Below are 26,736 nucleotides of genomic sequence, written 5' to 3'. Positions count from 1 at the left end.
ACAATATCAGCGGTTGGTACAATAATTGAAACTACTATGAAGTTTGATGGGTTATTTTGTTTAGTATGACTTTTTGGCATGGGCAAACCACAAGTCACATAAACTGGCCTGAAGCTGGCTAGGGTTCTGCTAACTGGAACTGTGTCTCAGCATAAATCTGTCTATAGTTGATATCTCTGTAACTAAGCCAAATCTGGAAGCAGTGCAAGGTCATGGGCAGCTCACATCAGGTTCCAAACCTCAGTCGCAGTCACCCAAACTTGGCTGGTTACCATGGTCACCTCTTGAGGCTAGGACTGACAAGTGCTTGTTTCTGAAAGTAAATCACCTTTCTGAGAAAAGCGGGCAAGCAGTAAAAAAACTCTTTGGGACTCTTGGAGGAGCAGTAGTTTAAGGGTGTCCTTATATAATTTGAGTTCACATTTACCTTTTTTACTGCTGCTGTTATCAGGTGTTTTGACTGTTTTCGCAGCAACATGAATTTATTGTCTGTGATCCCCCCCTTTTCAGCTAACGTGCTAGCAAGCTGACATTAAATAGTTCAGCAGGGGTCATACCTGAGTACAGCCAGGTCAACTAATCCCATTGAGCAGATGACTAATCTCTGAGGAGCTACACACATCAATGCTCACATTCAGATATACCAACACATGCACAAACATACAAGTGAAGCATTGAGCAGAGTTTATTTCAGTTCGGGTTAATCATATCATTGAATTTTCAAGAGGTGGAAGTTAAACGGCTCAGTTTAATCGTGGATTGGGGAACCCATAACCTCAGTCTGTCAGAATAATTAAGTTTCAGGTTTACTTACTTGTGTAATGTGGATCAAAAAGATTAAGCCCTATTGTAGGCCTCTAAAGTATAGCAACTATAGTAAAAATGCAGCGGTTTTGAGTAATAATACATAAAAAATAAGGAAAGATGAATAAAGATTTGTTGGAATGGACTGAAGAGAAGCTGTTTCACTAAAGTTAACATAGGGCTCAACTACATTATACGGCCATTAACACATTTCCTTCCATTAAATATTGATTTCACTCATGAAAAATACATTTAATCTAATGAGTAATACATCGACTATGCAATGTATTACTCATTAGACATACAGTATTGATAACTATGTTACAGCTCATAGGCTAAACCTTACTGAAGAATGTTGATGCTATAACACCATATACCTTTACATTTCATTGTCAATGTTGGAAAAACCCAAACTATTTACATTTAATTGCACAATATTCTGCCTGTACTGCTGTGTCTATGTTTTACCACATAGTGGCACTGTGTATAAGATGAAAACACCAACATGTTGGGTACCCAAATTATATTTCTGCAGAGTCTTCACACTTTTGCCGTGTCCCTGCAAATAGATATTTATAAAATATTCAATAAATGATAGTCCATTAGTGGGGTGAAGCTCTAACTTTTCTGCTGCACAGCTGATATTAGTAGCTGCGGGGCTCCAGCAGGAGTCAGCGTCCTCACACAGCATCTTGGAGAGGGGTGGGATGGGGGGGGAGTTATATATAGAAGAGAATTCACTCATGTAGAAGCTGAACACACAGCTGGTAAGAGGTGATCATGTGACTATACTTGTAATGTTGATGTATGGCATCTTTTTTGATTGGTTGATATACAGAACGGGGATTCCACCATGATTGGATAGTATACAGAGTGTATGAGGTTAGCACACACACACACACACACACACGCACACGCACACGGTAACACGGTTATTTCTGTGCTGCCTGACCTACTAATGTTAACATGTAGTGCATGCCTGCTAGGCTCATGATGTAGCATCCTCTCCCTCTCTCTCTCTCTCTCCTTGATTTCCATCTCATGTGCTTCTTTCTTCCATCTTTTCTATGTATCTTTCAGTAATTTGAAGTGTGATTATGGAAATATCACATTATATTTTAACATTTTATGAGCCAAGCTGCCTGTGGCTATCCCAGATGTATGCACGCGTTTGTATGTGTTTGTGGGTTTTTGCTCTTGTGTCTGTGTGTTTGTGTGTGTGTGCGTGTGTGTACATGTCCATCTGTTCCTTGCCATACACAGGGACTCATATAGCTGGTCTCTGGAAAGCTAGCTTATCGCACGAGCCAATACTTTGGAAGGCTGGCATTTGACCCAAAGCTGACTCTTTGAAAACATAAAAATAGCTCCCTGATTTATTACAAAATAACACAATTTGCATTTTCTTTAAGTAAAAAAGTCTAGAACAAGACATTTCATAAAAGCAAGGGTCCAAATCCTGTACATTTGTATATCAATATGCCTCTTTATTGTCAGGAGGCATCTCTTGAACCATTTTACGAGTAGTGGATTTTGAAGTTGGCTAAATGTTTGTAGAGTTATATTCAAGTATTCACGAAGCCAGCAACAAACAAGTTAACTCCAACTGACACACAGAAGAGGATCTCATGGATTACTGGTTTTAAGTGTTAAGTTATGTTAGGTACCTTGTTTGGGTTGTGGAGGCACTTGACACCTGAAATGTACCTGGTTGCATCGCATTATTTATTTAATTTCAAGCTGTATTTAATTGCATATCACTGTACAATATTTAATTTTAACTCTTACATTCTGTTATTGTACTTTTAATTCTACTACATGTACATAGAGTCCTGCATATACTTGAACACTTTCGTAATGCCAAGCATAATTTATGTTATTGTGTTAATATTCTATTCACTATTCATTCAGCACTTTAATTTTATTATTTCTATTTTATTATTATTTTGTCTTATGTCCTTCTATACTATGTTGCACTGTTGGAGGAGCTCAGGACCTAAGATTTTCAATGCCATAACTACACTTGAACCTTGAAGTTACCTGAAATGTATAGCTAATAATATAAATACATAACATCCAATATTAAGAAATATCAGCACAGCACACCGAAACATCTACAAATTGTGTCTAGTTAAAGAATACTTCCTAGTAATGTGGTGCACACAGCCAATAGAAGCTTTGCAACATGTTTGCTGCATTAATTATTCATTCATAGTTGGTGGCGTACACAGAACACACAAAGTTGTACAAGTGTAAGTTTCTGCATAAGGAGTTTTTTGACGATAGGTCCCTGCAGTGCTCAGAATAACCTTTCATGCCATTGCATTATTTATATGACCTGTCTACCTGCATCAGCTTCTGGACTTAATTGGCTCCTTCAGGCTTGCGCATCTTGTATCTGCTGGAAAAGCTTCTGAAAATAATAACTCATTGCTGATTACCAGCTTTACATGTTGGAGCATTATCTTTGGTTGTGGATCGATCATTTTATCAGTGACCGCTTGTGTTTTTTGGTGACCTTTGTATAGTATCATCTTTCCTTCCCCCACTTTCCCTTCCCCCTCCTGCTGATAACATGTACGTGACCTTAAAATCACCCTGTTTGCTTTTTTTTCTTCTTTCTGGCTTCAGCCTCTGCTTTCTTGCACTGCGTTTCCCTTGCTCTGTCTTCTTCTCTTCCATGCTGTGTTGTTTGTTTTCTAGTGGAGGTGAGAAGACAGAGACAACCGCGGAGAGGCTACTGTGTGTGTTTGCTGTTTGAGGGGATGTGTTGCTATGTGTGATAGTCCAGATGGCCCAGCCGGCAGCATCAAGAGCGAGGGCGCTTTGACTTGTTTGACTTCCTCTGCCCTATACTGAATCTTCCTTTAATCCTCTCATCCCTGGTCATTTCTGTTTTAAATGACCAATCACTGGCAAGTTCACATAGTTAGCATGTTGACAGATTCACACTAAATTGGACTGATCATGCTGTGGTCACAATGTGTTTTACACCATAAAGTGTTAACGGTTTGTCTGTATATAAACCTAATGTTTGATAAACTTTGACTTGATTTACTGATTTGCGATTTATTAAGCCAACGTACGGTAGTCTTCTTTTATATACTAATAGCATATTATATAATCCTAAATTGTAATAACGTCTCCAAATAGGACTGAAATAGTGCTATTGTAGCAATGTTTATATAACACATACCTTAAAATGTACAGTAAAACAGCCTTACAACAATCCCTTTGTAGCAATTTTTTAATATACAGCTCCGGAAAAAAATTAAGAGACCACTCCAAATTTTTACTTAAATTGTTATCTCTACATGTATGACAGCCATTCCAGTGTCTGTTGAATTCCAACACAGAGAAAAAGTGTCAGTAGTTTATACAACACATCCAAAATAATACAAAATAATTTCACTCAAAAACATGTCTATAAATAATTAAACAAGAGAAAATTATAAATCTGAATTGGTCTCTTAATTGTTTTCAGGGGCTGTATGCACATTTTTTAAATAACATTATCCAGGTGTTAAATAGTTAGCTGCATAAAGAGTGGTTAAGTAGAGTTTTGTACACACAATTGTACCATCAATAAAGAGATCCGTGAACACCTTAGTCCAGATTCAGCCTGACTGAAAAGGCCAAGCTCTCATTAATTTTAGTCAGACCAACATGGGGACACAGCAGGGGGCTCCAGAAAAAAGATGCGGGGTCGTCCTGCAAAAAGTTGAACCTGTCCCATTTTTGTCTGCAGCACAATAGAAACTTATCTTCCAAGCTGACTTTCCTGGGACATTACTTAACATTACATAACCTCATGTATGTATGCATGAGTTCTGTCCAAAATCCTTTCCGGTGCTGGCTTATTGTTAATGACTGTTCTCATTCTCACTCTCCACTGTGTCCCGGTCACATGTGGTTGAAATAACTCATTCCAAAGTCGTCCTTCCGCCGTCAGCCTAACAACTCTGTTGAAATATCAATTGACCAAGTCACCCCTGTAATGTGTGCGTGTTTGGGAGATCGTGGCTTCGGACTCTGGATGATGTAACAACATTGTCTTTCTACTGTTCTCCCTGCACCAACGTCATATTTCGTCAAGTGAGTCCTCATTTGCCCCTTTAATACTGGACTCCCCTCCTAGTTGGCCTTTTAATGTGGGTGGGTGTGTGTGTGTATGTGTGTAAGTGTGGGTGTTTACTAGAACATGGCAATACATGTACAAGGCAGAGCATCACTGCTGAAGGTATAAAAAAAGGAAGAGGACGTCAGACTTTTAATTTGCCTTCAACCTCTGTGTGCAGGTCTTTCCTCTTTCTCTCATTGATCTTGCTGTTGAGATGCAGGCCAAGAGAGGCAGTGGAGCGAAGCGAGGGAGAGAGAGCGAGCCAGGGAGAGAGAGGGAGAGGGAGAGAGAGGGAGAAGGGGAGCGATGGAACGAGAGAGACACACTCTCATACAGAGAGTGAGAGGGGAGATAGAGGACTGGGACTGCTGCTGCAGAGAGGACAGGAGAGACTACAGCCATACTGACACACACACACACACACACACACACACACACTTATTCCTGCACACAGACAGACTGACCCACACATGCTGACACCAACAACAACAACAACACTCTGAGAACACACGTGCTCTAAAGATTCACACACACACACACACAAACACACACACACACACACACACACACACACACACACACACACACACACACACACACACACACACACACACACACACACACACACAGTGACGACACCAGTGAACATGTTGCCTCTTGCGTCCTGACCAGCTATGAGGATTACACAAATGAAGATGATGATGAAGATGAGAGCAGTGAAGAGTGAGAGGGAGAGGACGCTGGCCTGCCACAGCTGAGGACCGTAGCCAGGCGGTGGGGGGGGCAGAAGAGTGGTGGAGTGTGGGACAGGATGGAGCGACGCTAATGTTACACATGCTTGTGCATGTGTATGTGTGTTGTGGATGTGTGTGTGAGTGTGTGAGGACTAGGATGCCCCCCCAGCGCGGGACCAGCTAGCTAACGTTAGCCACATGTTGTGCCACTGCAAAGTAGCATGCACCAACAACACCATATCTTTGATGTTTGGATGCAAGGTAGGTAGAGAGACTTTTGTGTGTGAGTGTTTGTGCATGTGTGTGAGAGAGAGAGAGAAAGAGAGAGAGAAATAGAGCAAAAGAGACATGGGGTAAAGGTAAAGTGTAATTGAGAGTGAGAGAGACTTGAGTAAGGCAAAATGTGCTGAGAGACAGAGAGAAAGGGGTAATGACTAAGCCTCTCAAGGGACTCTGGGTAAACTAAGTTGAGAGTTAGTAGCCAGCAGGAGAGACAGAGAGTGAGAGAGGTGTGTGTGTGTGTGTGTGTGTGTGTGTGTGTGTGTGTGTGTGTGTGTGTGTGTGTGTGTGTGTGTGTGTGTGGCAGGTTTTTCTTGCTGCAACCATAGTATCTGATTCTTCTGATATGTGAATGTACCTGTAAAATGTACGCATTATTTTGTAAATATATTGAAATTATAAAGCACAGAAAGAATGCAACGTTTAAATTAGTCCTTGTTCAATTTGAATAATTTTTCAACTTTATTGACTAACTTGTAAGTTATTTTTAGCCTACACAAACATTAACATATTAAAAAAGTGACCCTCAAAAGTTCTCAGTTCACAAGGTGACATCTTAAAATGTTTTGTTTGGTCCAACCAACAGTCTAAAAGCTGAAGGTATTACATTTCAAACAGATTATAAAATCAAAGTGGGCGATGGACACCGGTGAAACAGTGTTGAGATATCGATGGCAGGGAAAAAATGATAAACGATGCAGCTTCTTTTTTATAATATAACATGTGCATGCACATTGCATTTTTTTCTGGAAGAAAGGCGCTGGGAAGGAAGACCAAACCTCTGAAAGAAAATGTCTTGAGTAATGTTACCAATTGAAAACATTGGCACTCAAACCAAAGAAGTGATGTATTTCTTTCTTTGCTGTTTTAGGGAGAGGGTCAGTAGCTTCTGTATTGTATTTGTTCCGTAAAACATTCCCAACGTTACGGAAACACTTCAGTCCGGATAAGCCAAACATATGAAATATTACAAGCTGAACTTACACAGGCTTGTTTTAGGGAAAAAAACGAATTACAGTTTGCATTACCAAAATAGTATTGAGGTTAAATATCCAGCATCAGTATCTTAATGTGGATTTATTTTCATTCATTGACCATGTAGATCAGTTTGTGGCAGCACAGTGGATGGTGAAGCACTATTTGAAAGTTGTTGGACTCAAACTCTGCAGCCACTTAGTGCTGTGGAGGTTGTGAGATCTCTTGTGTTTGCGTTGGTGCAATGATTTTCCTCACACAGTCCGACGGCAAAAGGCCAAAATAAAAAAGCTCTGCATTGTACGTAAAGTAGTTCTGTGATGACCCTGAACAATAAACATACGATTCAAAACAACTCTTAAATTCACATTGAAGTAGTTGAAGCTGCCTCAAATAAGGAAAGGAAAAGAAGAGATCTGTCATCTCCAACCCTTCGCTAGAGTTTTGTCATATCCCTTACAAGTAAACCCACTTATTACATAACCTCTAAGTGAATGAGTTAAGGCTAAAATTGGTAATGATCCTCTTGCAAAGTACTCTGAAACAGTTGAGTAGAAAACAACACATGAAATATTAAAGTTCCAACCAAGTGCTTTAGGAGCGGTGCCTTTGATGTGGAGGAACTGTTGCTACTCTGTGCTGCATCTTTGAAAAAGCCTTTAAAACACACAGCGAAACCAAAATGTCTCCATAAAACGGGTCCATAAACTTGCCTCAACAACGTACTGAAAACTGGTCATGATCTTGAGAAATAAAGCGAGAAAGACTCACAGAAAAATGTATATGTCATGTCAACATGTACATTTTGTTTTGCGGCAAATCTAATATGACATGTTTAAACCACAGAAGAGGGTGATTTGATTGGTTTGAGAAATTCATGTTGAGTGCTGTAGTATAAGAAGAGAGCGTAGGCCACTGGACTGTGTGTATCTGTGGATATGAGAATGCAATGGGTGTTGAACTGTTGTCCAGTTCAGCAGTTAGGCCATAATCAACTGTATGAAGTTCACTTCTGTCCTGTTACATCACCTCACCATGACAGCCTGTTAGATAGAGGCTGGCCGAAAGACAACTGGAGCTTTAGAGAGAGAGTCACGAGTATGTCACAGGAGGAGCGCTGGTTTTTGTCCTCTGCAAGTTTAGCTAGAGAGGGTAACTAGAGAGTGTGACCTGAGGATGATTAGATGTTCCTGAGAGCTTTTGAGCTTTATAGATGGTCTTTGTGTTGGACATTATTCTTTATACATCAGGGTTGGCTTGGGTTCAGGCAATACTTATCTTGATTCACATATTTCAACGTGTCTGCATCTTCTTGTTAAAATAAAACTAGCAGGGCTTTCCTCCACTAAAGAAATTATTTGTCTTCTAACATTAGTTGATATATATGTGACAGATGTAAAAAATAACTGAGTTTTTCAACAATGGATCATGCAAAAGCACCACGTCAAACATTGTGTTTAATGGAGATGTAGTTAAAAGTTTTTTCCAAATATATCGACTAAAACTAAAAGGAAAAATATGGCAACTAATCGATGAGAAGAGTAGCATAAAACATAGAACATAGAATGTGAGGCAGCTACATGAAGTGTTGTCCTTGCATTACAACAAATACAATTACCAATATCAAAACAATCATACAATCGTGGCTGTATAGCTGTGATAGAAAACAAAACAACAAATCTATTCCCTGTCGAGTGGCATCATCAGTGTGAGGACATGCTTTTTAATCATTCAGAAATACGTTAAAGAATACAAAAAAAGTGGTCAGCAGGTGACATTCAACTTAATGTTTGACAAGATCAAATATAAACATATTCTTCCCTATGTTTTACCTTTTATCGAAAATAGTTCACATTTCAGCTACTGAAAAACATTGCTATTTACGGCAGGCTAACTCTGCTGAACTGAAAGAGTGAGTTCTTCCTTCCAGGATAGTTTGGTTTGTCACTCAGGTAAAACGCTTGTACTTGAATATCTTGTCTGAATTGTCGTCGGAATTGATACAACTCGACACTCATATGAAGTTTGATTTAAATCACATCTAAAGTTACTGTAAGATGGAAATCAGAGTGTCCATTGCTAAGGCGGTTTAAGTGCCCAAGAAGATACATCAAGAACACCTCAACTAGGTCAGACACATAACAAAACAGATAAATCTGTTCCTCTCCTTCTGCTCAGGTCTGTTTATTTTTATTGAAGAGTCTTTACTGACTGTTGCTCTGGTGAAGTTTCCTCTTTCTACTATGTCTACACATTTATGCACTTCCTTTAACATGTTTGAAGTTGTGTTTAAGAAATGTTTTGCTTGCTTTTAATTCAACTACCCGTTATTGATTTAATTATGTAGGTTGACTCAGCTATGCTATAACATTTAAAATAATTAATTAGATGTTGCTGTTTTCTATTTATATATCATATAATATTTTCGACATTTAAGACAAAATGAGCTCTTTGCTGATGTACGATTTTACTGTAGATGCTAAAGTTTTTTTAAATTTCTTAAGTGTTTTCAAACTGCATCTGCGTCGTGAGTGGTGCCTGTACAACTCTGACTTTGACCTCATTTTCTCACTAGCCCTCTACCGTTTAGTGATATTACATCACCATGTAGTATCAGAGAGGAAGCTGTTATGGGGAATGAAAGCATCCTCTGAAGACTGAATCAATAAATCATATATTGTATCTAGGAAATATTTAAATGTACTGTAGGTGGGAAATAAAACGTGTTAGATTTGAATGAAATCCTCTCAACACAATGTTGTTCCATTCCTGTGTCCTTTTACTACAATTGGTTTGACTAACTTTATGTTTGAAACCATTAATGTTCATTATTGTCTCATTGTTTATGATGCCAAATGACTCCGATCATCAGCTGTTATCTGATGTTGGTTCTTTGGCGAGAAGTATTTTTGTTTTTTATGGCGATACACCGTGAGAGAGACTGTGATGTGGGAGATGGAGAGAATGAAAAGATACAGAGAAAGAGATGAAGGCACGTGTGTGTGTGAGAAGCCCCTTACGGCGGAGGATCCCCTGCTCTTTCATATCTCACCAAGCGTGACTAACGCCTGGCTTTACTCTGACACACACACACGCACGCATGCACGCACGCACGCACGCACATAGAGATACAAACCATCATGTAGACATGTACTAGGAGGTTGAATCTGCTTCCAATCTAGTCACGTTTCTCCGGCTACGCAAGACTGGCTGACACACTAACACATGACAGCAGCAGTGTGCACGTGTGTGTCCAATTTTGTGCGTCTGTGTGTGTTTCTATGCAGGCTATCTGCAGTCCTGATTAGGAAAGCTCTGAAACACACACATACACACACTCCGATGAAGAAAGAGACATATTTGGAGTCTCTGTCCATTCAAGCATTAATTAACGAAGAGGTGTGTGATTGGAAAATGAAACACCAAATATAGGACTCTGACTGTGTGTGTGTGTGTGCGTGTGCGTGTGTGTGTGAGTGCAGAGGGCAGTAGCATCAGTGTTGTGACAACACTGTAAGCCAGGGTCTCTTCAGGGTCTTAGTGCCTGGCTGTTCAACCACAAATCTCAAGATTATTTTGAGGCATTTCTGACTAATTGGCACGTCGAGGCTGAATGAAAAGATCAGGCAGAGAGGGGATGAAGAAATGAAGTGCGCTGAAGGTCATGAGAAGGGTTCAGATCAGTTCCTTTTGTCAGAGCAGCATTTGCTCCCAATCTCGGTTTAAATGAGGTTAAAGCGTGCAGCAGGGGAGGCAGGGGGAGAGCACACACAGCCACGTCTACTTGAATTTGTATGAATTAGCTGATACTGTTCTGCACAGACATACTCTCCTGTGCAAAGCAGCTGCTCTGACCTAAAATACAAATTCAAGAATAGATTGAGCATCTTGTAGCGGACAATAAATGACAGCCAGCTGCAGCGTAGGGTCAATGTAGAGAAACGGCTTCAATCTTTCAAGGGTCTTGCTGTCAGTCAGTGGACTATGAATCATCACACATCTTGAATCAACTGCTCTCTTTCATCTTTAATCATTCAAACAGGTTTTCACTTATTCTACTAATAACAGTGTTTTTTTTAAACATTCTGGATCCAAGAAAAGACGTCTAAATGTCTCTCTTAGGACAGATATTAATTAAGTCTGTGGGGTGTGTAGTTACTGATGTAGATACACAGAGGGGACTCTATGTTAAATCTCATAGGCTCACTCGTTTTTTCAGTTAATTCATGAAATGGTAGCTTGTCCTAACCTAATCTATTGTAACAACATGTCTAATGCCGACCCTTGTCTGAACCCCTAACCCTGACATGACCTCTTTACCCAAAGCTAAATGTTTGCCTACAGTGAGTTCAGGTTTTAAATGAATACAGTAGCAATGAGGTCAGCTTTGTGTTAACTACCTGGAGAGAGATTAAGCCAAAAGGTCGAATGTCAAATTAATGACAACAGTCTGTGTGACTGGCTCTCTGTAGGGGAGGATAATCCATCTCCTCTCTTAGGCTACATGAAGTCTGTATACGATAGCTGTGTTAGCCTCTCAGCTCGCTCTATGACCACTCACTCTTAACATTACTCCAGCTCCGAGATGCTGCATATCTGACTTTAACCACTATGATTGCCACAAACCAGTAATACTGTGTATTTGGACACATTTTTGTATATTGAGCTCTAGTTTTGTTGAATTGTCCTTCATGTTAGGCTCACATTTATCTCCTTTATTCCCTTAATCAGAATGTGGCCCGAAAAACAAATGGATAAAATGACAATGAATGCTTGTTACAATTTATTGAAGTTGAACGTGCAAAAGTGTTAGTTACATATTATTAAATAGACAATGACATCACATTGGCTAACATAAAGATAACCAATGTATAATATCAGGCTTCATTTATTTTTGTGTGTACAGGAATGTGGTTACTCTGTTTTTGGCTCAATGTAAAGTGTGTTTATGGTCAAGCACGCACTACAGGTTAACTAAGGGAACCTCAAACAAATCCGCGTCTGATCATTTGTAATGTTCAAGCTGCTAAAAAAATGTCATTTATGTTTGACATGGCATTTAAGCTTAAAATGTCTACTGCATTTGTTTTGACCTCTTCAGGCTCTGATCCGGTTTAGCTCTCCAAGTGTCCAGCTGTGGTACAATGCCGTGCAGTTAGCAGACACAAATAGTCTTACCATGCGAGTGCTGCAAATCCTTTTTACATGTGCTTTTCACACATTATACACGCATTTGCATTTGTAGTTAATTCTCCCATTAACCTTGGGTTAAAGTCAAGCATACTTGAAATGAGTTACTAGATTCTACTTGGATAATGTATGATTATTTTCTAACTGCATTATATTACCTGTGTCTTAGGTGAAATTATCCCGATAAATTGGTGTTGATATGATCAGAGACTAATTATCCAATTTCCTTGAAGCTTTAAAAGTCCTCCTGGGAATCATCTCCTTCTCTTTATCAGAATCTTCTCTTCTGAGTCATTTACATTTAAATGGAATAATTAACACTTGATAAACGATTTTCCCATAATTCACCTCATTAGTGCACTTCTGAGTGAGTGTGTGTTCAGTGTGCAGACAGTCACACACCATGTAATCACAATGTTGAGGATTTAAAAGTAAGACCTGTCGTCCTTGCCTCCTCAGCTTCACAAACTTTTCCCTTTACCCGGTCCAGTAAAGCAGAAAGAGAAACATCAAATATTATTTTTAAAAAGATGAAGAGAAGCGAGGAGGAGTGCGTGAGAATGGGGAATGAGACGTGGGAGAGGGAAACAGTGAGAGTTACTGTAGTGCGAGTCGGAGATGTGGAAGGCAAAGCGGCGTGATGAAGGTACAGAGAGATGAGGAGGAGAGGAAGAAACAGTCATTCCCTGAGGCAGGCTCCACTCCCGCTCGCTGTCCTCATTCAGTTTTGCCTCATTTTGCCTATAAACTTCTGTTTCAAGTGAAGTCTTCTCTTGTGTGTGTCTTTGTTTAGCTGTGTGTGTGTGTGTGTGTGTGTGTGTGTGTGTGTGTGTGTGTGTGTGTGTGTGTGTGTGTGTGTGTGTGTGTGTGTGTGTGTGTGTGTGTGTGTGTGTGTGTGTGTGTGTGTGTGTGTGTGTGTGTGTGTGTGTTGTGCATTCGCATATGTACAGTGCAGGAAACAATTAAGACCATGCTGGTTGGACACCTGGACTGCACCATGTGCTTACACACACACAAAATAAATATCTCATCACACACGTTTACATCGCACACACACTCTGCTACGCTCTTTTATATGCTCGTTACAATTTCACACTTTTACTTTCTTCTTTTCCAGCCCGAATAAATCTTTCTACTTCAGAACTAACACTCTTTCTTCCTCTGTCTTTGTTTTCCTACTCCTCGTCTTCCCAACCATCTCCATTCTCTCTGTCCCTCTCCTATGCTTTTCTTTACCCTCTGGTGTCTCTCCTCCTCCTCCTCCTCCTCTTCGTCTTTTCCTACCATAGAAGTATCGGTGTCAAGAAGAAGAAGGGGCGTCACCAGGTGCCCCAAAACTCCACCATCACCCCTGCCTTCTGCATCACATGGGAGTAGCCAGCGAACTGAGGGACGGAGGAACCCTTGGGAGGGACGGAGGCACACTTGGGAGGGACGGAGGCACACTTGGGAGGGACGGAGGGACCCTGGGAAGGGATGGAGGCACCCTGGGAAGGGACGGAGGCACCCTGGCAGGGGACGGGGGTACCCTGGAGAGGGGGGGGGGGGACCCTAAGTAGAGACGGAGGCACATTGGGGAGGGGCGGAGGCACCCTGGGTAGGAAGGGAAGGGAAGGGAGAGAGGGGAGAGAAGGAGGGACCTGGAGGGAAAGGGGGACCTGGAGAAGAGAGGCAGGGTGTGCCGGCACCATGGAGAGAGAAAGGGATCAATCTCTGGGGAGGGATGGATCTCTGGGTCATCACGGTGACCTGCGTGGCGCAGAGTTGGTTCAGGTGGCGGAGCGGCAGCTGTCTCAGATTCAACACGTTCACGGATACGTGACTCACACACACATCACGCCTGCTCAGGTAACTAAGGCTCTTTCATCAGTTTGCCTAACACACACACACACACACACACACACACACACACACACACACACACACACACACACACACATTACACTGACACTGTCAATCAGTCTCCCATCTCGTCAGCTGTCTACCTGCCTTTGTGTGTTTACATGCATGGCTCAGGTCTCCCCCTTACATCCTGTCAGTCTGTCAATCCCTGCATCAGAATAACTTGCTGTATTCTGACAGTTGCTGTATGCGTGGGGCCAGGTTTTTTTTCGCATTTTATTTATGTTTTGAGCTCATTATTTTTTAAGTCAATTTGAACATAATTGAGGAACAGCATCAATCGATTATTGTTGAATTGACAAATAACGTACGGAACCTTGTACATTCTGTAAACAAGTTCTGCCTTGTTACAGAATGTAATATTTAAATCAACCTTTTAACAGTCGAACAAGAATATATGAAGCTTCTATTTTTTTTTTTTTTATTTGCTGTAGTGTCTCTTTAAATCAATTTAGAAGTTAAAGTATGTTCTCCTCATAACGCTGTTGCTTTATACTAAAAATGTTTTGCCAGATATGTTTTGGGCACATGTAGCTGTGGCCTAAAGCTATGTTTGATGGGATCGCACAGTTCAAAGGACTTGAGTGCTTACTAGAAAAATACGATATACATAATAATGTTCCTGCCCCATAAACACTTAATTTCTTGTTGTTCAAGTCAAGGTTGACTGACTAAGAACGCCAAACTTATGTATTGGAAATGATACAGTGATGCGTTCGGTTAGAACATTTTTAGGAATAACATTAATTGAATATGTTCATAAAAAATGTGTCCAGTGCCAAGTATGCAGATTCGACTCCCAAGCACACAGAAATGTTCAGGCCTTGGCCTCTATTTCCCCCTTTCAACACTATATCTTTGACAAAGGCCCTCTCTGCCCCAAAAAATATTTTTGGAAAAAAAATAATTAGCAGCATTTCACCTGCCCTAAAATTCATCTGCAATTTCAGAGAAAAACACAGTTTTTGAGGTGGGATTTGTTTTTTATTTACACTTCATTCCTCTTTAAATTGACTCTAAAGTGACTACAGTTCTGTGCTTTTGAAACTTCCTTTTGAACACCACTGAATGGACTGCAAAATGGTAATGCAGTCAAGCTTAAATTAAGCCTGTTTGTCATAGTCTCTGAAAAGACGAGTTGTTAAAGATAAGAGATTTTTTAGCCCACAGTGGTGATATGCTTCATGTCTACTATAATTAGTTGTACATATTTTTTGTCTCTGGTCAAGGTGGCAGAGGCAGCTCCTGTTTAAATGCAGACCTGTTTCATTATGGCTCCAGACTTAGATAGGTCTTTTTTTTGTATGCACTTAGAAGTCAAGGATACTGGCCTACATTTCCTTCCACGCACAGAGCCTTTCTTTGTACCAGGAGAATACTTTCGTAGAGCTGTGCGCACAGGGATTCAGTCAAATCCTCGTCCCATTTTTTAGTAAAGAGGCCCATTACTATCTCTGTTCTGCACTCGGTCTGTGTCTGTCTGGCTCCCTCTCTCTTTGTCTCTTTCTTTCCCCCCCTCTATCTCTCTCTCACACTCATAATATCGCAGGGAGCCTGGTAATCTTTTTATTTTGGTTGATTGGGCTGTATCTGTCTGCAGATTAGCGCTTACATCACTCTGATCACACACACACACACACACACACACACACACACACACACACACACACACACACACACACACACACACACACACACACACACACACACACTCTCTTTTTCACGCGCACACACTTGTTTCCCCGACACACACTCATTCCCAAACATGAAAACGCAAACATCATTATGCTTCATCATGTGTTCATCTTTTGTTGTCATTTGTTGATTGTAGGTGTTCGTATTGTCTAGTAAATCACAATTCTTGTCTTTTATATGAGGGAACTAACAAAAGCCTGTCCATATTGCACTAAAATTGCATATGCAAATTTAGAATATTACATTATCTGCTACCACATTGAATTATATGGTAGTAAAGAAGGGGATCAAATGGACATTAACTCAGTGGTTTTCTTGTGGATTCTCTTTCATTCTCTTAGGAATAAACACAGTTTGTAAAACCCTTAGCCACAGAAGGTTTTACAGACATTATACAGGAAGATTTAAAATGTCCCAGGATTTCTCTGCTCTTCTTAATTTCCTCTCATTTTCATTGTCTTGGCTCTTTTCTTTCATTTCCTCCATTTTTTTTTTATTTGTATCTTCCCCCACTGATATGTCATCCTTTGTACATTGTGGCATGAGTGATTATTAGTAAGTGTATTTTTTTATTATATAAACACTCATGTGTCAGTAGTAGTAGAGTGTGTATGTGTGTGTGTGCATATATTTAGGGTGAGTTGTCACTTCCAAGTCATTTCTCGTCATGTCACTTCCAAGTCATATCCCAAGTCTGACTCAGGAGTCAGTCAGCACGAGCTTAAAGTTTTTCAGCTGGAAAAGTCTTGGACAGAAGTGAGGATCTTGTCACTGTGGTGAAGGAAATGTGGGTATGCAGCTCCACCTTGTGGCTGGACACCACCTTCCTGTCACTTTAATCCATAAACATTTCACTACTGAGGGTCATCGAGGGTCCATATAGGCTGTGATATTGATCGATGCAGTGATTTGTTTAACCATCCATGCATCAATATAGCTTTCCATCTTTGTTTACTGTACTGCAATCATGCACAGTAATCGTGTGTTGTCTGTGGAAATGCAGCTAAAGAGTTTTTGGCTGTCGTCGTTGTAGGATTGCATCATTCCCTTAGTAGCACTGAGGCTCCACAACCTCGCCTGTACCGCTGTATCATCATCACTGCTCTTCACAAAGTTTTAAAGTTGCTCATCACCTGTATGACAAATCTGTGATGAGGAGCTGTGATGAATGTATGTGCAACCTCCGGAGTATTCAGGTGTTCAGGTTATTTTGAGAACTACTCCTAGCCAAACTGTGTGTGTGTGTGTGTGTGTGTGTGTGTGTGTGTGTGTGTGTGTGTGTGTGTGTGTGTGTGTGTGTGTGTGTGTGTGTGTGTGTGTGTGTGTGTGTGTGTGTGTGTGTGTGTGTGTGTGTGACCCCAGGATCTGGATCTGGCTTGCTTCTGTATGACAGATGGACCTGCCACCTTCTTCTCCCCATGGGCATGTTCCCTGCTTCTTACACACCAACACACACACACACACACACACACACACACACACACACACACACACACACACACACACACACACACACACACACACACACACACACACACACACACACACACACACACACACTCACTCACTTACCCCTCCTTGGTCTCTGTGATATATTTGAGTGCTATTTTTTTTTTCTTGTCAATACATCGTATACATGATCAATGAATATATATCATCTTGTGACTATCTTTAAACTACTCTACCCTACAAAGCCAAAATGCAACTATATATTAGAAAAAACTAACTTTAGCAAAGAAGGAAACGGTATTAACTCAAAGCCCTCCCTTACATTGCCCTTTGTTTCCAAACACACACCGCAGTATCTGATTTTAACTGAAATATATTTTTGTTCTTCTAAAGCATAACATAACTGCTCTCACAACTGCAAACCTTTTTTCTCTACTTCACTGTTTGTCCAGGTTACGCTTAAGGCAGTTCCTTGTCAATATGTTATTATCTCAATAATGGTTGGAATCAATATTCTGTCCTTGACTACCAGTGACCTGAAGGACCCAAAATAGAGAGAGAGTGTTGCACCATGCTGAGATCTGTCTGTGCATCGTAGGTAGAATCACCCGAGGGTCCGTATGATGACGAGGGGTGGCGTCACCCAGAGGGGGAGAGGCTGAATGAAGTCCCAGCCCCGCCTTTCTCCTCCCTCTATTCACATAGCCACGCCCACTACCAGGTAATCCCGCCTCTGAGCCCGTCGCATGCCTCCATAGCCTAGTTGTTTTTATGTTCCTTTACAGTTGTCCCTCACGTTTTAGGTTGTATGAGCATGCAGTCCATTTTTTTTATCCTTTAATCCTCATTTTTGTTGTGTGTTTTGAGACTGTTGTGCAGACTCTGTCGTTGCATTGATTGAAATTCACAGACACCATGCTTGCACAACTTCATAGAAACTCTTACAAAGTATTTCATGTAGTAATATCATGAAATAGTTAATAGGACACTTTCTATTCTGCAAATGGATAAAGTGCAGATGTCTTATTGGCACATGGTGCAAAGAATATCATCTAAATTACTTTTAACACGTTTATATTCCTATAAACGCAAAGGAAGGCAGAAAAGAGTGACACTTTGATATCTTCTTTATATCTGAGACAAGGTATAGTTTCTATACTCTTTGTTTTCATCTAAATATTTTAACATGAGTGTACTTCATCATAAAAGTGTGTCGACTCTTGTCTCCTGAAACCTTCAGTTTTTTTCTCTCTGTAGCTTGTGAACATAGAGCATGCTAAAACAGTTTTTTTTCGTCTGTTTGTCTTGACAGTTTGTTTCCTTTTGTACTGCGTATAAGGTTTTTGATTTTTCTCTGAAAAAAAGGAAATGAAACATCAGATATTTTCTTTGGTTTTTGTTTACTTTTCACCCATTATATAGTTTGTCTTCCTTGATGTCTGTAAATTGTGCTGCTTTTTACATTTTTAAGTCTTTTTACCTGTCATGTATCTTATGTCTTAAGTATTTATAGTATAGAAAGTAGTTGAGATCTGAAAAAGGCAGCTATTTTTGTCTTCCTCTCGCCTGGTAATTGCAGCATGGAAACTGCAGGAGGCAGTAGAGGCAGAAAAATAACCACTGTCAAATCAAGAGCCGACTGGGCTTCATTAATCAAACTATTTAATAGCGAGCATTTAACTGATTGAATGAATATTGCTTATAAAGAGAGTCAATACATTAAAAGCAGTTTATTGACATTTTGGAAAATCTACTGTATTTACTAAGGAGGAAATGCTGCGGCAGTATAAATGACTTTGCTTAAATGACTTCACCAATAAAATGTATACCCACTGCAGAGACTTAATGAGGAGTAAAAAAGGTTGCGTGCTGTCTTTTTATTACACAGTACAGTTTATATAACAGTAAGTATCACGTAGGCAACACAGAAACCTTAGTGGCTCTTAGTCATTAGGCTAATGCACGTAATAAGGGAAGGGAGGAAAGAAACAGAGGGTGGGGGAGCGGCAAGAAATGGGATGAAGAGAGAATTACAGGCAGACAGACACAGATTTGTTGCTTGATGTTAATCAACCTGTCAATGTGACAATCCCCTCCCCAATGAATCACTGTCCCCTCCTGCCGATACAGTTGTTGAAATAAGGACTCAGTCAGACCTTTACTCAGCACTTACTGTAACATTTAACAGCTGTGTAGTGATTGCCTCCGAATGGAAAGCCATAGGGATGAATAGACAAATCAATTCTTGTATGTGTATTATGGATGCTTGTTTGAACAATTTCTTTAATGAGTTTAGCTTTATGAAAAGGCACTGATAGGATTATCTGTCTACCTTAATCTGGTTTATTTTTGGATTTCAATCCATTGTATGGATCACCCAATTTTTTCTTATGTTTAATAAAACAAGCCTGATTTCAAAAGCTGCCACCACTTACCTGCATGCGTTCATGCATGCATTTCACGCATCCTCACAAACTCTTGACCTCCATGGTAAAATTTAACCTCTTTGGTGGAACGTCAAGGGGTCAAGGAAATCTTTTGGGACTGACCGACAGATAGAGCAAGCTATAGAGCTGCAGACAACAGCATGGAACTAGCTTGATCTGACACTTGGGGACAGTGTAGCTTTTAGTTATTAAAAGCTTGAACACTCATCCTTTTATATGTAATCACCCTTACTGTAGTTTTGCCTTTATTTGTGCCATCTTTTGTGTTCCCCGAGTAATGGTTCTGGATGCCTGCTGGATGTGAGTTCAATAATTACTTTTCTTTTAGCATTTTTTAATCTTGAGCTGCAAAAATGCTATGCAATGTTCGACAGCTAGTAGCTAAGTTTGTTTGTATGCAGTTTGGTGTTTGGTAAGTAGTGTGCCGCCAAATTAAGCCTTATGACAATATGTTAGAGGTGAAAGAAAACAAATTCAATCAAACCAAGAGCTCAAACTGTATAAATATCCATAGAGCTGCATAATCACTAAAAACACCCCTTTTATGTGTCATGACGTCATTTGATCTGTTGCCATTATTATTATATTGTGCAGAGTAAATGTGTGCTGCGTAGCTCAGAAGAAAACCCAGCCAGACACTGAGAGTCTGAACATTTGATCCGGCCTGTTGGGATTGAGCCGGTGCTTTGCTTGCTTTGCAGTGATGTATGTTTACGCCTCTTTATCCCCATTATTTACCAGGGGAGCTTGACATATCTTTTCAAAATGATCCTTACCAGAATCTGAAAGGGATCTAATGGAAGAGCTGGGGGAGAGCCAAAATGGTTAGGAACCAGTGGAAGAGACCGCAGTATAGATCTGCATGCCGTCTGGTTTACAGTGCTTCTAGCTGCACCTGTATGGTTGTTGACAACACAAAGCCGATATTTATTACAATCCTATTGAGAGCCATTTTAAATTTAAAGGCAAGCCAGGGCAACATGAAAGGGCAAGAAATAAAATGTGGTTGATTTTACTACTCCTTAACTACACATGTAACCAGTCTCTGCTAAAACCAGTAGGAATGAAGCCTTTAGTCTGTATTACGGTTAAACCTACATAACGGCATTGCTACTGGGTTACAGGGTCAGACTGTCTGGTACACGCTGGTTTGATATGAAATAGGTTGCGGGTCAGCCTGTGGGGGGAGTAGTAAATCATCTGTTTAAAAAAACAAACAAACACAGCATCTGTATGCTAGGCTATCCATCACTACCTGTATATGATAGAAGGGCAAAGTTGGCTCTCTCTGCAGGCGCACATTAAACATGCATGATGTGTGCTTTTATTTAATTGGTCCTGAAATATTAATAGAGCCGACATTCACTGGCTGACATTTGACTTGAGAGATACAGGGCTAGAGAGACAGAATGTAAAAGTGATGGAGAGAGGCAAAGGAAGGCAGGGCTAACAGTGAGGTAGCCAGTGAGTCATTGAATTGTTGCTGTGTCAGCCTGTCATGGCAGTGTATTGTATTTTGAGTCACGGTGGCTGCAGACACACCGGTTGGAGAGAATGACTGTCAGATGCTAATGATATGGTTTCAGTTGTAATTTATGCTAGCTCCGGTGGTAGTGTGTTCATTCTGCGGACAACTTGATTGATGTTTTAATCTTTCCTTACTGATTGTGGGCGAGAAGCTCGGGTTGCTTTCATGCTGTGTTGTGCAACTTAAGTTATCACACTGCGTATGTTGGTTCAGAGAGAGTCTGTTAAGTGAGAAGCATTTTCCTTTGCCTGGCAATAAACCACTCAATGCTTTTGTTTAGCCATGTCAGCAGAATGACTCTGGGGATGAAACTGTCAGTCAGTCCTTCACTTTGGTCCAGACTGTATTTTAAACCTTATGTTTTCGGTGAAATGTCTCAACAACTGCTGGATGGATTACAATAAATTGTAAGACATTTATGTCCCCCCGAGGATGAACAATTAAACTGTTGATTGCGATGTGATATATTCTCACTTACTGCCATAATCAGGTTGATTTCAATGTTTTCCAGTATCTGGTTTATGACCACAGTCTGTAGACGTCATCCACTGGTTTGGAGGTTACATTTTTGAAGCCTTGAGTTTGTAATTTTGGCTGCTGACATCTTGTTTTTTTGGGACCAGTCATGACACGGGAGAGTTGAGCTAAAAACAACCGTGAGTTGACATTCTTAGCCAAACACAGTTACAATTAACCTAGAAAGGGTTAAAGTTCTAATATCAACTAAACCAACTTAACGTAGCCACACTCTAAAGCATTCCCTGCTTTATTGTTTATTTGACTAAATTCTGAATGACACATTTACAAAATGAACATCATGCTGTAATGACGAAGAGTTGACACTGGCCATGAACTTGTCAGGCAAATGATTACTGATATAATAAATCAAGTGGTGTCAAGCATAAGTTTCACTTAACTTTATTTCAATTCCAGCCTTGGTCATGAAGAATATATGTTTCACTATTGTCCCCGTTCATAAAGCATAAAAAAACCCATAAGAGCAGGGTGCCAGTATCTAGATGTCTTACAATAGTCTGCTGTATAGAAAACTGTAGTTTCCCCACAGCAGACGCACATTTTTAACGTCCGCTGTCGCATCATACGTTGGACAGTGTGCAGTCAGATTCTCAAAGCACCGAAGTCTCTTTTCGTAAGTCCTTTTGAATTCTCCTATCCACTATTCCTTAACCCCGTGACGTTTCATGCAGAAGTCAAGGAATAGTGGATAGGAAAAGAGCTGATATTGGAACAATTCAACCGCAACCAATGTCTTATTGGCTTCCTTTTCAGTCGCAATCCACTTCTTCTCAGGCAGCAGGTTTGTTGGTAATCCCCACATTAGCCAGGGTTCCGAGGTTGCTCAGTGGCTTTCTCGTGGTTCTTTTCTTGCTACTTTATGAATTAGGACTGTTAATATATGTGTACTTGTAGCAGCTTGTTCGGTCTGTAACTGTTTTATATTCAGACTGCTAAGTGCTGGCCACAGAAGCCTCTTGCAAAGCCTGACTATGGGGACACTTCTCTGAGAATCCATCTCCCACTATATTTCCCTGTCAAATATGAGTCAGCTTTCGTCGTATTGGATTCCTCTAAAAACAACACAAGGAACCTCAGTGACATACATTCAGCTTTTAGCAAACATCACATGAGTCAGCCAGCACCAGGTGTATTCCAGGGCTCAGAAAGCTGTTGCCATAGATACAGTTCCCAAGGAAACACAGGAAGAAGCTGTGACTGGGGTCCTGCTCCACCTGTGGCTAATCCTCGGGGAGGCTAAGCTAGCTGTGTAGGCTAGCTGTGCACTTCAGACACTGGGGGATACTGCTGGAAGAAAGCTCTGTTTGGTTTAATGAAGTGAGCTAGTGCCTGCAGCTAAAGGACCCTCCTGATTAAGCAAGCTAGCATTTGACTCTTACTTGCTATAGCTAATTTACTGCATGCCTCTTGGCCTGTAATGCATGTTGTATCTTTCTGTTCTTCTTTTCCCTGTCTTCTCCCTTTTCTTCATCTCAGTGGGTACCCAGCAACAGCCTGTTGTTTTTCCATTCTGAAGACGTGCTCTATGCGTGTATGTCCGTGTGTGTTTGTGTGTGTGTGTAAGTGAGAGTGTGTGGGAGAGCTGGGTGCTGCAGTGTCCGGAAACGGCCTCAGGAGAAGATCTCTCTACCACACACACACACACACAGACACACACACACACACACACGTGTGTAAACAACAAAGTTATTAGCGATTGCATGATTGCACATTGACACAAACAGACACACACGTACATGTTGATATAAAGCTCACTGTAAATCCTTGTTAAAGGCTGACACTGGGTGACACCTCTCTTAATTCACTTTTACTTCTTCCCCTTTCATACACACACACACGCACATAGAACTCACTTATCTTGTTATCTGGGTAGTCACCGATAGCATTCAATTTCTACTTCGGTGGCATTTAGCTGTTTCACCTCATCTCCTCCTCAACCTGCAACAGGCTTCATTACCTACATTTGTGTGTGCATGCATGTTTTGAGGGTGTGTGTATATTTGAGGTAGGAGGGGGGGTTCTGTTATGCCATTGGCTGGCTGGCATTTGGGGGCGTGCCTTGTACAAGTAATGATATCTGACTGAGAGAGAGAAAGGGGCGTCAGGTTGCAGCTCCAATAAAAGACTGGAAAAGACAATTTGCTGAAAGACAGACAGAGAGAGAGAGAGAGAGTGGGTGTGGAGTAGGTAGAAAGAAGAGAGAGAGAGAGAGAGAGAGAGAGAGAGAGAGAGAGAGAGACTGAATAATATACTATACTGAGTGAGCGACAAGAAGAGAGAGTGAGACTTGGAGCGACACCACAGATGTAGGAGTGAGGGGAGGAGAAACCGAAGAGTTGCAGAGTGATTCTTCCAGCCATCCTCCTACTTCAGATGCTCTCCTCCGCGCCTGCATCTTTCCACCTCCCTCCACGCTTCCTTCCATATTTAATGGGAGCAGACACAGTGACAGAAGAGAGATTGACTGGTCATCTCCTTGGACTAGAGAGAAGGAGGGAGGGAGTCAGGGAAAGGTGGGGTGGAGAAAGCCAGAGAGAAAAAGTGAACCCCTTTAAATAATCAATCCTCATATCCTGTCGTTGCTTGGCCCACGCGCCCTCTCTCTCTCTCCCTCTGAAGAGAGGAGAGGAAGGAGTTGAAGAGGAGATTTTGGACTAACAGAGATGTGGATGTTGGACGTTTCTCCAGTCTGGACGATGGGATGACGGACAAATGGAACAACAGATGGGCAGACGGACCGATCAGTGGATGTATAAAGACCCCAACACACCGACTTTTGCTCCAACTCTAGGAGGACATTGTCTACCTGCTCTGCACTTTCTACCTCCTCCACCAACTCCTCCTCCAGCTCCTCCTCCTTGTCTCTCTATCTGCCAGCTGCTCTCTCAATCCTGAGGGAGCTAGAGAAAGGAAAAGGGAATAAAAAAGATAATTATCAAAGAAAATTGAGCAGAGAAGATGAATAATAGCTTCATCTTCAGAACAAACTGAAAATAAATAAAGGCTCAACTTGTATATTTGACAGCAACACTTTTAGAGCTTGAGAGAAAGAAAGCTTCAGAGGAGAGAAATCAGAGATGAAGCAGTGGAGAGGCGTTGCAACATGATATCTATCTCGTGTGTCTAAAAGAAGTGCAGAACGCAGAGACGATGAACTATATTTTTGGCAACAACACCTTGTATCCCCGCAGTGCGAGGGTGGGCGGGTCGTCCGGGGGTCAAGGGGTCAAACAGAAGCCAAAGCGCGGCTCCTCGGAGGAGCTCGCACATCCGCACACCTCCTCCCCCTCTACCTCCTCTCCCGCCTCCTCCTCCCCCTCCACCTCCTCGTCTCGCTGGCAGCAGCTCCTTACGTTCTTCTCCAGGAGGAGTGCCTTCACAGACTGTATCAATGCGAGCCAGGTAACACACATGTCACACCCTCTCTGTGTGGGTGTGTGTGTGTTGTGCTTGAGGGGTGGTAGTGGATCAGGGTGGGAAGCATGTAACTTAACCTGGGTTTTTGTTGTGAGTGTGTTTTTGTGTGTGTGTGTGAGTCCGTACATGGCGCTGGACACTACATTACTTAACATTCTCTAGTTTCAGTGTGTTAGCCAGCACCATGAGGCAGCTTGGGGCAGCATCAGGTTTTAAATGGAAGTTGAAGCAGGTCTGTTGAGGGTTGAGATTTTTGATAAGGTTGTCATGGAAATGGGCCAGGCATAGTCTATGAGACCCAGAGCTGGTGTGTTGCCATGGCAAAGCTTTAATTTAGCTGAGTAGTCCAGTGGCACAAGATGCTAGGTCCACACTGAAGTCAAAATCAGTTCCATGGAAAGGGACCGTGTGATGTTTAAATGGTTTCTTTGTTATATTTTGGCACAATGAGCTTTAGGAATCCTAAATAATGTGGCTTTTCCTCCTTTATACAAATTATAAACCAGATGTATTGGATCGGGTTGGATTTATAGTTTTTAATGTACGACGTAGATAAAGAACATATGCACGTAGCACACTATGCTAGCTATGAAACAGTTGATGTGTGCATCCTAAAAACAATACCTTCTGCCACGGCATCCTCAGAGATATTATGGACAGGCAATTTGAAACTCTAATATTAAAGACAACATAATGACTAAATAATAAATCAGATGAGAAAAACAATTCTCATAGGCTTCTATACAATCTGACAATCACAGTTTTTGAATTGGAGAAGGCAAAAGGAAAGAAAAATAAACACATCAGTTGCACAGCAGAAGTGTCTTTCAGCGTTGAGGTGAGGGGAAATAAAGGTTACCTTAATTTAATTAAAGTCCTTCAACTAAAAAGTTCTTTACGTGGAAAACATTTAACACACAACATACGTAAAAACAGCTTTAACGCAAACCCTACATTTTAGTTCTACAATGAAATTACCATTAACCTTTGGGAAGTATGATTCCTATTAGGAGTCCAATACACCAGCATTGTAATGACTTTTCACTATGCTGTACAATAATTATTATAGCAATAGATCAAGCTTTATTTAGAAAGTGTTTACCTGGGTGGTAAAATAAAGTAGTTTGCTGAGTCATCGAGGGATGTAGTTAGTTTGTCCCCCCAGTATTTATTTGTCCAACACACAGGGTGCACTGTGCTGACACGAGTCGTAAAAAACACTTTGGTGCCTGTGTTAACCAACACAGTCTATACCCCAGCAGCCTGCATAAATCAATAAACCAACATCAACATAAATCAGCAGGGCAGGAGTTCAGGTTACTTTACTTTATAAGGATCTTTACAAAAGGCCCCTGTGATGTTGACTGATGCTGCAGCCACTGTCTGCAAGAACAGTTTCAATCTGTGCAAGACAACTCTGCCTACTACTTCCAATATTACAAAAAGGCATCAAAGTCCTTAGATTCTTCAGATCCAAAAGCAGAGACACACAAATCCCTTTTTGTTTCATGGATAGTTTCGCCTTTTTTTCAGTTTTATTTTGTGCTCTTAAAATGCGCACCATCTGCCCTTGATATAATTTTTGAGATCTGGATATGAATTTTAGAGGTTTATATTTAGCTCCTGTATCTGGCACTCTGAAGTTTTGAGAAGAAGCTG

The 26,736-nt window shown here is 41.0% G+C and overlaps 1 protein-coding gene across 4 annotated transcripts in view; it reads left to right on the top strand.

Moving 5' to 3' along the window:
* LOC134869563 (discs large homolog 1-like protein) overlaps positions 1-26,736 on the top strand; it is a 97,429-nt gene that overhangs the window by 14,649 nt on the left and 56,044 nt on the right. The window contains exons 1-2 of one of the 4 annotated variants that reach the window (XM_063891270.1): positions 13,750-13,950; positions 17,747-17,869. The exons of 2 other annotated variants lie outside the window; for them this stretch is intronic. In XM_063891270.1, the coding sequence (XP_063747340.1) occupies positions 13,792-13,950; positions 17,747-17,869 (282 nt within the window). In that variant the 5' untranslated portion in view covers positions 13,750-13,791. Of the gene's footprint in view, positions 1-13,727; positions 13,951-17,746; positions 17,870-26,736 lie in introns of those variants that run through there. One more of the 4 variants, XM_063891271.1, reaches the window with a different exon arrangement.

This window comes from Eleginops maclovinus, chromosome 9 (assembly GCF_036324505.1).
Source record: "Eleginops maclovinus isolate JMC-PN-2008 ecotype Puerto Natales chromosome 9, JC_Emac_rtc_rv5, whole genome shotgun sequence".
NCBI lineage: Eukaryota > Metazoa > Chordata > Actinopteri > Perciformes > Eleginopidae > Eleginops > Eleginops maclovinus.
Note: the sequence above shows the minus strand (reverse complement) of the source record. Positions and strands in the feature narration are given on the sequence as shown.